Source organism: Bos grunniens, chromosome 9 (assembly GCF_055505025.1).
Source record: "Bos grunniens cultivar Pamir isolate PY7600 chromosome 9, Bosgru_T2T1.0, whole genome shotgun sequence".
In the NCBI taxonomy this organism is placed as follows: domain Eukaryota; kingdom Metazoa; phylum Chordata; class Mammalia; order Artiodactyla; family Bovidae; genus Bos; species Bos grunniens.
In genome coordinates this window covers 54,253,738-54,266,500 of record NC_141173.1, presented here as the reverse complement: position 1 = coordinate 54,266,500, position 12,763 = coordinate 54,253,738, and the positions used below count along the sequence as shown (strand labels likewise).

At 39.3% G+C, this 12,763-nt stretch overlaps 1 protein-coding gene across 4 annotated transcripts in view; it reads left to right on the top strand.

Annotated features, from left to right (window-relative positions):
- Positions 1-12,763, top strand: part of UFL1 (UFM1 specific ligase 1) — a 156,227-nt gene that overhangs the window by 96,116 nt on the left and 47,348 nt on the right. For 3 of the 4 annotated variants that reach the window (XM_086317678.1, XM_086317676.1, XM_086317677.1), the window contains exons 4-6: positions 8,046-8,143; positions 8,668-8,782; positions 11,224-11,354. In XM_086317678.1, the coding sequence (XP_086173804.1) occupies positions 8,046-8,143; positions 8,668-8,782; positions 11,224-11,354 (344 nt within the window). Of the gene's footprint in view, positions 1-8,045; positions 8,144-8,667; positions 8,783-11,223; positions 11,355-11,559; positions 11,686-12,763 lie in introns of all 4 variants that reach the window. The other variant, XM_086317679.1, reaches the window with a different exon arrangement.

Below are 12,763 nucleotides of genomic sequence, written 5' to 3'. Positions count from 1 at the left end.
TCCAAATTTGCTGGCATTTGAGTAGAGCACTTTCACAGCATCATCTTTTAGGATTTGAACTAGCTCAACTGGAATTCCGTCACCTCCACTAGCTTTGTTCATAGTGATGCTTTCTAAGGCCCACGTGACTTCACATTCCAGGATGTCTGGCTATAGGTGAGTGATCACATCATTGTGATTACCTGGGTCGTGAAGATCTTTTTTGTACAGTTCTTCTGTGTATTCTTGCCACCTCGTCTTAGTATCTTATGCTTCTGTTAGGTCCATCCGTTTCTGTCCTTTATTGAGCCCGTCATTTTCTTAAAGAGATCTCTAGTCTTTTCCATTCTATTGTTTTCCTCTATTTCTTTGCACTCATCACTGTGGAAGGCTTTCTTATCTTTCCTTTCTGTTCTTTGGAACTCTGCATTCAAATGGGTATATCTTTTCTTTTCTCCTTTGCTTTTCACTCCTTTTCTATTTCACTCCTTTTTAATGGCTTAGTAATATTCCACTCTATATATGTACCACATCTATATCTTTTTCTCTGTCAATGGACATTTAGGTTATTTCCATGTCTGTCTTGTTGTAAATAGTGCCCCAGTGAACATTGGGGTGAATGTATCTTTTCAAAATATGCTTTCCTCCAGATGTATGCCCAGGAGTGAGATTACTGGACCATGTGGTAGTTATATTTTTAGTTTTTTAAGAAACTTCATACTGTTCACTGTAATGGTTATACCAGTTTTACATTCCCACCAACAGTGTTCGGAGGGTTCCTTTTTCTCCACACACTGTCCAGTATGTATTGTTTGGAGACTTTCAGATGATGGCTGTTCTGATTGGTGTGAGGTTATAACTGATTGTAGTTTTGATTTGCATTTCTCTAATAATTAGTGATGTTGAGCATATTTTCATGCTTTTGGCCACCTGCATTGTCTAATTCAATGAAACCATGAACCATGCCATGTAGGGCCACCCAAGACAGACGAGTCATGGTGGAGAGTTCTGACAAAACATGGTTCACTGGAGAAGGGAATGACAAACCACTTCAGTATCCCTGCCTTGAGAACCCTATGAACAGTATGAAAAGGCAAAAAGATAGGACACTGAAAGATGAACTCCTCAGGTTGGTAGGTGCCCAATATGCTACTGGAGAACAGTGGAGAAATAACGGCAGAAAGAATGAAGAGATGGAGCCAAAGCTAAAATAGCACCCAGTTGTGGATGTGACTGGTGCTGGAAGTAAATACCGATGCTGTAAAGAACAGTATTGCATAGGAACCTGGAATGTTAGGTCCGTGAATCAAGGTAAATTGAAAGTGGTCAAACAGGAGATGGCAAGAGTGAACATCAACATCTTAGGAATCAGAATGATCTCTGTTCGTTTCCAAGGCAAACCATTCAATATCATAGTAATCCAAGTCTATGCCCCAACTAGAAATGCTGAATAAGCTGAAGTGGAACGGTTCTGTGAAGACCTACATGACTTTCTAGAACTGACACTAAAAAAGATGTCCTTTTCATTATAGGGGACTGGAATGCAAGAATAGGAAGTCAAGAGATACCTGGAGTAATAGGCATATTTGACCTTGGAATACAAAATGAAGCAGGGCAAAGGCTAACAGAGTTTTGCCAAGAGAGTGCACTGGTCATAGCAAACACCCTCTTCCAACAACACAGAAGAAGACTCTACCATGGACATTACCAGATGGTCAATACCAAACTTAGATTGATTATATTCTTTGCAGCCAAAGATGGAGAAGCTCCATACAGTCAGCAAAAACAAGACTGGGAGCTGACTGTGGCATAGATCATGAATTCCTTATGGACAAATTCAGACTGAAATTGAAGAGAGTAGGGAAAACCACTAGACCACTCAGGTATGACATAAATCAAATTGCTTAATGATTATACAGTGGAAGTGACAAATAGATTCCAGGGATTCGATCTGATAGAGTGCCTGAAGAACTATGGACAGAGATTCATGACATGGTACAGGAGACAGGGAGCAAGACCATCGCCAAGAAAAAGAAATGCAAAAAAGCAAAATGGCTGTGTGAGGAGGCCTTACAAATAGTTGAGAAAAGAAGAGAAGCTGAAGGCAAAGGAGAAAAGAAATGATATACCCATTTGAATGCAGAGTTCCAAAGAATAGCAAGGAGAGATAAGAAAGCCTTCCTCAGTGATCAGTGCAAAGAAATAGAGGAAAAGAACAGAATGGGAAAGACTAGAGATCTCTTCAAGAAAATTAGAGATACCAAGGGAACATTTCATGCAAAGATGGGCTCAATAAAGGACAGAAATAGTTTGGACCTAATAGAAGCAGAGGATAGTAAGAAGAGGTGGCAAGAATGCACAGAAGAACTATACAAAAAAGATCTTCATGACCCAGGTAACTATGATGGTGTGATCACTCACCTAGAGCCAGACATCCTGGAATGCCAAGTCAAGTGGGCCTTAGAAAGCATAACTGCAAACAAAGCTAGTGGAGGTGATGGAATTCCAGTTGAACTATTTCAAATCCTAAACAGTGATGCTGTCAAAGTCCTGCACTCAGTGTGTCAGCAATTTTGGAAAACTCAGCAGTGGCCACAGGACTGGAGAAGGTCAGTTTTCATTCCAATCCCAAAGAAAGCCTATGCTAAAGAATTCAATATACCACACAATTCCACTCATCTCACACTCTAGGAAGATAATGCTCAAAATCCTCCAAGCTAGGCTTCAACAGTATGTGAATTGTGAACTTCCAGATGTTCAAGCTGGATTTAGAAAAGGCAGAGGAACCAGAAATCAATTTGCCAACATCCACTGGATCATCAGAAAAGCAAGAGAGTTCCTGAAAAACATCTACTTCTGCTTTATTGACTATGCCAAAGCTGTTGACTCTGTGGATCACAACAAACTGTGGAATATTCTGAAAGAGATGGAAATACCAGACCACCTGACCTGCCTCCTGAGAAATCTGTATAGAGGGCAAGAAGCAACATTTAGAACTAGACATGGTTCCAAATTGGGAAAGGAGTATGTTAAGGCTTTATATTGTCACCCTGCTTATTTAACTTATATGCAGAGAACATCATACGAAATGCTGGGCTGGATGAAGCACAAGCTGGAATCAAGATTGCCGGGAGAAATATCAATAACCTCAGATATGCAGATGACACCACCCTTATGGCAGAAAGTGAAGAGGAACTCAAAAGCCGCTTGATGAAAGTGAAAGAGGAGAGTAAAAAAAATTGGCTTAAAGCTGAACATTCAGACAACTAAAATCATGGCATGCAGTCCCATCACTTCATGGCAAATAGATGGGGAAACAGTGGCTGATTTTATTTTTTGGGGCTCCACAATCACTGCAGATTGTGACTAAGCCATGAAATTAAAAGACCCTTGCTCCTTGGAAGAAAAGTTATGAGCAACCTAGACATATTAGAAAGTAGAGACATTACTTTGCCAACAGAGGTCCATCTAGTCAAGGCTAACTGTTGCTTCCTGACCTGCATGCAGAATACCAGTCAGGTGGACTGGTATTCCCATCTGTTAAGAATTTTCCACATTTCGTTTTTATCCGCACAAAGGCTTTGAAATAGTCAATAAAGCAGAAATAGATGTTTTTCTAGAACTCTCTTGTTTTTTCGATGACCCAACGGATATGGCAGTTTGACCTCTGGTTCCTATGGGCTCTGTGGTAACATTAATGGTGAACTGCAAGGGAGACTTTCCCAACCTGATGCGCTGCCAGGGCCCTGGTCCCTGTGGTGAGCCCCTGCCAACCCATGCCTCCACAGGAGACCATCCAACACTAGCAGGTAGTTTTGGTTCAGTCACCTGTTGGGTCACTGCTGCTTTCCTCTGGGTATTGGTGCCTGCAAGGTTTTGTTTGTGCCCTTCAAGATTAGAGTCTCTGTTTCCCTCAGTCCTGTGGAAGTCATGCAAACAGATTCCACTGGCCTTCAAGGCCAGATTCCCTGGGGGTTCCCGCTCCTCTTATCAGATCCCTAGGCTGGGAAGCCTGATGTGGGGTTCAGAAGCTTCACAACAATGAGAGTACTTCTTTGATATTATTGTTCTCCAGTTTGTGGGTCACCCACCCCACAGGAATGGAATTTTATTTTACAGTGATTGTGCCCCCTCCTACCATCTTGTTGTGGCTTCTTCTTTGTCTTTGGACATGGGGTATCTTATTTGGTGGGTTCTAGCATTCTCCTGTCAGTGGTTGATCAACAGCTAGTTGCAGTTTTTGTGGTGTTGCAGGAGGAGATAAGCACATATCCGGCTACTCCGCCATCTTGAACTGAACAGCACTGATCTTAGTTTTTTGAATGTTGAGTTTTAAGCCAGGTTTTTCACTCTCCTCTTTCACCTTCATCAAGAGGCTCTTTAGTACCTCTTCACTTTCTGCCTGCCATTAGGGTGGTATCATCTGCATATCTGTGGGTGTTGATATTTCTCCCAGAAACATTGATTCCTACTTGTGATTCATCTAGCTCGGCATTTCACATGGTGTACTCTGCATATAAGTTAAATAAGCAGGATGACTATATACAACCTTGATATACTCCTTTCCCAATTTTGAACCAGTCACTTGTTCCATGTAGGTTTCTAACTGTTGCTTCTTGACCTGCACACAGGTTTCTCAGGAGGCAGGTAAGGTGATCTGGTATTTGCATCTCTTTCCATTCTCCACAATTTGTTGTGATCCACACAGATTAACTTCAGCAATATTATCCAAAGGCAAAGACACGTACTAGAGACATACATAAATCCAGACTAACAGAGGTCTCACAGTTTCTGCTCAAGGTTTAAAATGCCTCTTTGCATTTTTTTTTTAACCTTTGCTTGCAGTTCTACTAATGAATCCAAGGGCAAAGTCCCAGGAAAAGTGGGCTGTGTTTGTATCTCAAGGACATAGTAAGAGTTAACTTCAAGCTTTCTTCTAGGTGTGTTTTCTCTCAAGGTCAGAATTCCAAAGGAAAAAAATATTTTAACAAGCTAACTTTCTCTAATTGCCTATACAAAAGAACCAATTTTGTTGAGAAGTGTCTGTTTTAAGTCTTCCACCCACTTTTTTGATTGGGTTGTTTATTTTTCTTAAGTAAGTTGCATGAGTTGCTTTTATATTTTGGAACTTTAACCCTAAGAAAACCATAATTCAAAAAGATACATGTACCCCAGTGTTTATTAGAGCACTGTTTACAGTAGCTAGGACATGGAAGCAACCTAGATGTCCATCAACAGATGAATGGATAGAGAAGTTTTGGTACATTTAAACAATGGTATGTTACTCATCCATGAAAAGGAATGCATTTGAGTCAGTTATAGTGAGGTGGATATACCTGTAGCTTGTTACACTGAGTGAAGTACATTATTAATGCATATATGTGGAATCTAGAAAAGTGGTACTGATGAATCTATTTGTAGGGCAGGAATAGAGATGCAGACATAGAGAAAATACTTGTGGACAGAGTTGGGGAAGGAGAGGTGGGACAGATTGAGAGAAAAGCATGAAACATATTTTTACTCATTACCATGTGTAAAATAGATAGCTAATGGGAAGTTGCTGTATAACACAGGGAACCCAAAGTGGTACTCTATGACAATCTAGAGGGGTGGGATGGAGTTGGAGGAGGTTCAAGAGGGAGGGGAACATATGTATACTTATGACTGATTCATGTTGTTGTATGGCAAAAGCCAACACAATATTATAAAGCAGTTATCCTCCAATTAACAAATTTAAGGAAGAACCAATTTTGCAATTTCAAAAGAGTTTTAACCAATTTTCTCTGGAATCTAAAGAATATTGTGGTCTCACAGTGTCAAAAAAGATTATCTTTTTTTGTATTCATAGTTTTATAGCTAAAATTTAGACCAAATAGTGCTTAAACCGACACTAATAAGAGGGGCAGACTGGCTGATGAAATGTTGTCCCAGGGGTACCGTCAGTGGTGTTTATAACTGAAAGTGGACAGAAAGAACAAAAAAACTTAGTGTCCTAGGAGCGTTTTCAAGGGGTGTTTCTTTGGGTTTAGAAGGAGATCCTCCCATGTTGAATAACCTGCAACCAAGAACAGCAGTCCTAGAAATGAAGTCCAGCATCCTGGAAACATTACTAGGAGGCACCTGTAAGGGATTCATAACATCCTCTGAATTACCTTTGATCTTTATGCTGATGGGCTTTGGAGCATCCTCTACTCCCTCACTGCTTTCTAACCAGACATCTCTGGTCAGCTTTGGTTCCTTTAAAGGTGCTCTCCCTCCCTGCCTATGGTGGACATTTGAACCAGTGCAAAGCAGTTGCCAGTTTTTCCCTTAAGCCTTTATAGACAAGACAACAGATCTCCCCTGTGTCCTATAACAAGATTTCCTACACTGGGGTGTACTCCTCAGGATTGAGTATTTATAAAATTTATGTTGTGATCTACTGAGAATTGGCCAGCTCACTAGGCTGGCTATAGCAGTGTGTGGGTTGCCAAAGCCTGGGGTCAGGGTGAGGGGGGCAGCTGAGAAGTAAAAGGAAAAACTCTTGGAGGAATTAGAGTTGAGAAGCATAATTATTTCAGATGTGTGTGTTTTGTAACAAAGATAAGACCTCAGGGTACCTGTGCACTCAGCCTGATGAAGACAGCACTGGCAGTTTAGAAATAAAAAGCAAAAGAACTTTTCCCAGGAGGATGTTGAACATATGTAGTGAAAAACAGGCCCTTCTGTGCAAGATAAGTAGGAAAGAAAGGCACAATCCAAAGGAGAAGCAAAGAAGATAGTGCATGCAGAGATCTCTTGCCATAGTTGAGCGAGACCTGCAAATTACCTTGGCAGCAGTCCGAATCATGGCACCAGATGATGATGGCAAGTGAGAGGACCTTGGTTCTTTTCTTCTTCAGAGAAAGAATTCCACAAAGAAACATTTTAAAGCAGACACAAAATTTATTGGAAGCAACATGCAAAGAGAACAAAGAAGCAGTCTATTTAAAACAAAGCAGAAATACACACACAGGAAAGAGTGTGGGTGTCCTCCCTAATGAGGAGCATCCCAGAGAGGTGATTTAAATCACTTATATGGAAGCAGTTTTTCCTTGGTTTTTTATTTCCTCTGGCCAGTCATCTTTCTTCATTTCCCACCTCAGACTTGACCCAAGGCTCTTCCTGATATACTTATGCATCTTTTTGCCAAGATGGATTCCAGCATGGAAGCCTATAGGAGATTGACAGCACCTATTATGGGATAGCGCCCCTCCCTTTTTGACCCCCAAGTCTTTCTACGCATGTGCAGTCCTGGAGATCCTGACCTCAGGAGTGATAGATGTAGTCATCTTATTTCTTGACTCCAGCAGAGCTCAGCTTCTGCTATTAAGTTTATCCTTGAAATGTCTAGGGGAAGCAAAGGTCCAGTTTACTCCACTTGACAATCTCCAGCTGTTTAGCTCAGGGACCCATCTACCTCCTATCTCAGAACCACGAGCCAGGATCTGCTGAGAAACCTCATTCACGACCCTGACAGTGGGTTTGGCTGACTTCTTTACAAGCCCATGGATCACACCATGGGCTGAGATGTATCAGCAGGCTTGACCCCCTGAGTGCTGGCCTGCAGAGCCTCTCTCGAGTGAGAGAATCAGGGCTGGGATGGTCCTTGGGCCAGGAGGCTCCCCATGGGGCAGCAGTCCAGTGATTGCTCAGAGGCAGTGGGCAGTTTGGGTCATAGACTCACAGACTCACTGCATGATGTCAGCAGGTCAGGACCTGCCTGTTGCACTGCTTCAGGCGCTCCCTCTCACTCCTGTCTGCCTCCCTGGGGACTAGGTGGGACTCTAGAGGTGAAAAGACCTTTGAAGTTGTGTGATTTTTGTAGTGCAAGCTTTCTTAGCGAGTGAAAGTGTACAGGTTCAGAAATGAAAGTGAATGAGCAATAAGCCCCTAATTGTTTGAGATTTTTTATAATATTTCAAATCAATTTGAAATTCATCTAAGGGGAAGTAAGTTTTCATTTTTTTAAAAGTTCTAAAATATATAATTTCAAATTTTAAAACAATATGAACTTATCACTAATAGAATGTGTACTTATTTTCCAGGCAATTAATGTGGATCTGACTCATATTGAAAATAGAATTGGTGACATTGTTAAATCAGAAAAACATGTTCAACTAGTATTGGGACAACTGATAGATGAGTAAGTACAATAATTAAGAATACCTTTTTGTGTTTCTTTTTTTGTAAGCTTATACTTAAATTTAGAATAACTGTGGCACTATGGCATTTTTTAGTACTCTTCCAGTACTGATTTTCATTATTGTGCTCAAAAAGTAAGTGCGTGCTTGTGTGGAATACTTGGGAATAATATAAACTTTTAATTTTTTCTGTTTTTTTAAAGCAACACAAAACACAATTTTTATCATCTTTCCTATGTGAACTTAACTCTGAAAGCAGAATTGTTAAAAAGTCCTAATGAAAATGACTGTAGAATTTTAACTGTTGAAAACAATTTCAGCATTTATTTGATTAATCTTCCATTTAGTTACATTGATAAGAAAAATTTCAGACTATGATTAATGAATGGTGTTTACCTAAACATACCATATTAATTACTTTTGGGGAGTGCCTTATTGCAGCAGAAATTAAACATAAAAAGAAAGAGAAAAATTATTATTCCTAATTAAGTTTTTCCTTTTTTTTTTTTTTAATTTAAACTATTAGGAACTATTTGGATCGTTTAGCAGAAGAAGTAAATGATAAATTACAGGAAAGTGGTCAAGTAACCATAGCAGAACTGTGTAAAACCTATGATCTTCCTGGAAACTTTCTGACACAGGTATTTTTTTTTCCTTAAGGGTATAATTTGTCTTTTCAAATAAATGCCAAGTTTGAAAGGGTGGGAATAAACTAGACTTACTATTATTTGTTTTTTTGCAAGTGTTTTGACTATTCTCTAGTTTTGACTATGTTCTAGCAATATATTTGGGGGATACTTAAACATTGATGGCTCTGATAAGATTGTTTAGAAGTGATTTTAATCTTCCTGAACCCTGTTGCTGCTGCTAAGCCACTTCAGTCGTGTCCAACTCTGTGCGACCCCATAGATGGCAGCCCACCAGGCTCCCCCGTCCCTGGGATTCTCCAGGCAAGAACACCGGAGTGGGTTGCCATTTCCTTCTCCAATGCATGAAAGTGAAAAGTGAAAGTGAAGTTGCTCAGTTGTGTCTGAATCTTAGCGACCCTATGGACTATACAGCCCACCAGGCTCCTCCATCCATGGGATTTTCCAGGCAAGAGTACTGGAGTGGGGTGCCATTGCCTTCTCCATTCCTGAACCCAGAGATACCTAAACTTGGTAGACTTAAGGTCTCAGCCTGCTTGGATGCAGTAGCAAGTATACCAGAAGTGTATATCTTTATTGAATGCTTCTTTAGCAAGAATATCTTCAGTTCTGATTGCTAGTTATAATTTAAGAAACAGCTGATGAAGATTATAATTTATAAGAGATGCTACTGGCATCTTGTGTGGTAAACGTCACAGATGCTGCTGAACATCCTGCAGTGCACAGAGCATTCCTTCCCAATAGAAAATTTTCTTCCCCAGATGTCAATAGTACCAACTTCTTTTGATGTCACCTTTTTTCCTCCTCTAAACTGAGAGCATGATAGGGAGAGAAATCAAGGAATGGCTTATAGTCACTTAATTTTTGGTACTTGTGTCAATACTCAAATCAAATTATAAGTTAAATTACAATGGTGCCTGAAAATAGAGGCTATTTCCTTGTTATTTCAGTTTTCTTAAAGTTGTTTAACGTTTTAGAAGTCTGTTTGGAACAGTGGAAGTTAAACAGGCCATGCTTTGAATTCTGTCTGTGACACTGCTTTGTTACTTAGGGTCAGAAAAATTATTTTTATGCCTATTTGTGCTTCAAGTTACGTATCTGAAAATGGGAATAATTGTCTCTCATAGATGTCAGTAAGGTGTCGAATACATGGTATATCTGGTGAAATGGCTGGCCTAGAGGAAGTACTCAATAAATGATGGTTTTGTTTATATATTTACTGGAACAAATAAGGGAAAAGCCAAATCATTTTAGGTATACTTTAAAAAAATCCATCTTACAGAAATTACCAAACCATAATTGCATGAGATTAATTTATAATGAAACAGATTTACTCACTCATTTTAAGTGGGTGATTTCTCCTCATTGCATCTAAAATACCATTGAGCATATAGATCTGTTTTACAAAGTATTTCAGGAGAACTAAGCTCCTGAGCAAGTGTATGTAAATTACAGAAGATAAAATGAGCAAATACATGTAAATCACAGAAGGCAAAAAAAAAGATACTTTTAGTCAGTTTTACATTAAAATATCAGAACAGATCAAGTGGTTTCTTATTGTGCTACTGATACATTTTAGAAATATATATATATTCTTTTTTCAGTTTTAATTTTTCTCAGTATCATAGGCAGTATTGTAAAAGCTCACTAAGAAGTGGTTTGGGGGACTTCCCTGACAGTCCAGTGGATAAGACTCTGAGCTTCCAATTCCAATGCTAAGGGCATGGGTTTAATCCTGGCTCACAGAACTAAGATCCCACATGCCTCATGGGGCAGCAAAAAAATGGATCCTTAAAAAAAAGTTGTTTGGAAACCATTTTTCTGTACCATAGAAGTATCAGCCAGGCTGACTCAAATAGATTTAACTTGTCCTGGAAAGGGAAATATGTCCAAGCTTATTTCATAAACCTGATCCCAGTCATAGTGTAGCTGTGGAGAAATGCTCTCCTCAGGTTACCAAGAAATCAGGTTGTCTGTCAGTATAGATTTATGGACACAGTTTGTTAATATTTACATCACAGAGTATAACTTTTCAGGTTTTATGTATCCCTAGGTTGCAGAATCTTGGGATAATATTTATTTCTCTGTTAGTATTAGCAGTTCCATATAGGATCCTCTCCAGGATCCTTGTAAATATCTTGGTTGTCTGTGTTTCAGGCTGCCTGTGGCCTTATTAGCAGGTAGCTGAGTTTTTTAACATATCAGTTATTAGACTCATTCAATTCTTGTCTTCACCATAAGATTATGAAGTTTCCTAGATCCTAAGTCTTCATTTTACTTTATATATCTTGTTAATTCATGCTTGCTGAAATTACTCAGTCGTATGATTAATACAACATCAGCATGCCGCATGACTTTAGTAAACCTGTACATATGTAAATCTGTAATTTTGTTCTATCATTTTAATAAGAATTTTCATCCATCTTTACCCTCAGGCACTAACTCAGCGACTAGGTAGAATTATTAATGGACACATTGATCTTGATAACAGAGGAGTAATATTTACTGAAGCCTTTGTATCTAGACATAAAGCACGCATCCGTGGACTGTTCAGTGCTATTACCCGGTAAGCAAGTTTTAAAGTATGTGTATTTTTACATTTCTTTGATCATTGTTTGCCTTTTTTTTTTTTCCTTAAATCTTATTCAGGACCCTAGTTTATTAAACAGAAGGGGAACTTCCATGAAATAGGAATGGGGATTCCAGACTCTCGAATGTGTCCACATTCTCTCCAACCCACATCTCTGTCTTCTATCTTCACCACCCTTAAGACTCCAAATGCACTTCTGCAGAATACTCAGATCATATATAGTCACTCTGGGATTGTGGAAGGAGCATGCAGTCAGAAACCCCTGGGTCATAGCTCTATCATATAGTAACCATGTGACCTTGAGCAGGTAAGTTAGTCACCTAACTTCTTTGAGTCTCAGATGGTGCTGGATGACTTTAGAACTCTTTACTAAATAAAATTCTAGTAGTCTAATGAATAACCATTGTACTTTCAAAATCACTTTAACTGAATGTTTGGGGCCTCTGTGACAAACTCCAGCATAGAATTAAGAAAACCTGCATTCTCAGTTTTCTCTTTTATCCTGTGTCATTAAATTTATCTCAGTAGTTTTCTTGGTCCCCCAGCATATAAATGTCCAGATTTCTCCATTTTAAAACAATCAAACCTCTCTTAACCCTGGATTCCATTCCCTCTACCATCTTGTTTATTCCTTTCCTTAAAGGGAACCATCTCAAATTGATGTCTACAGTTATTGTCTCAGTTTTCTTACCTTCTGTCACTTCTCAGCTTACCCATCTGGCTTCTTCCACTTACATAGCAATGATGTCAGTCTCGTTAAATCTAATGGGTATTTCCTGTCCTTGTTTTACTTGACTTTGTAGCACCATTTAACTCCAATTATGTCTTCTTCTTGAAATGTTCTCTTGTCTCTCTCTCTCTTTTTTTTTTTTTTAACACCACACTTTCCTGGTTTCTTCTTAACCTCTTTTGGCTGTGCCTTATAAGTCAGCTTTTCTGGCTCTTCCTCCCTTCACTAGCCTTGAAAGTTTTCTTTGAGGCCATCTTCTCTTCTCAGTCCTGCACTACCTGCATAGGTGCTTTTACTTTTAAGTTCCAGACACATACAACTTGTACAGTATCTCTATTGAAGTGTTTTACAAGTGCCTGAAATTCAACATATTTAACTCACTGTCCTGAGCTGTCCCACTCCTTGTCTCTTCTGAATTCTTCCACTTGTATTTCCATTATCAGTAAATGCCATCATCAGGTTGGTTTTGCCAGAAACCTGGGAGTCGTCCTTTATGCCACCTTTCTCTCACCTCCGTTTCCATAACACAACATCTTTTGAAGTCATAGCCTAAATATTTATGTAACCTTTACTTCTCTGACATCACTGTTCTCACCAATTCAGGCCGTTTTTTACTGGAGTGTTTTAGTAGCTTTCTAACAAGTCGCTCCTCTTC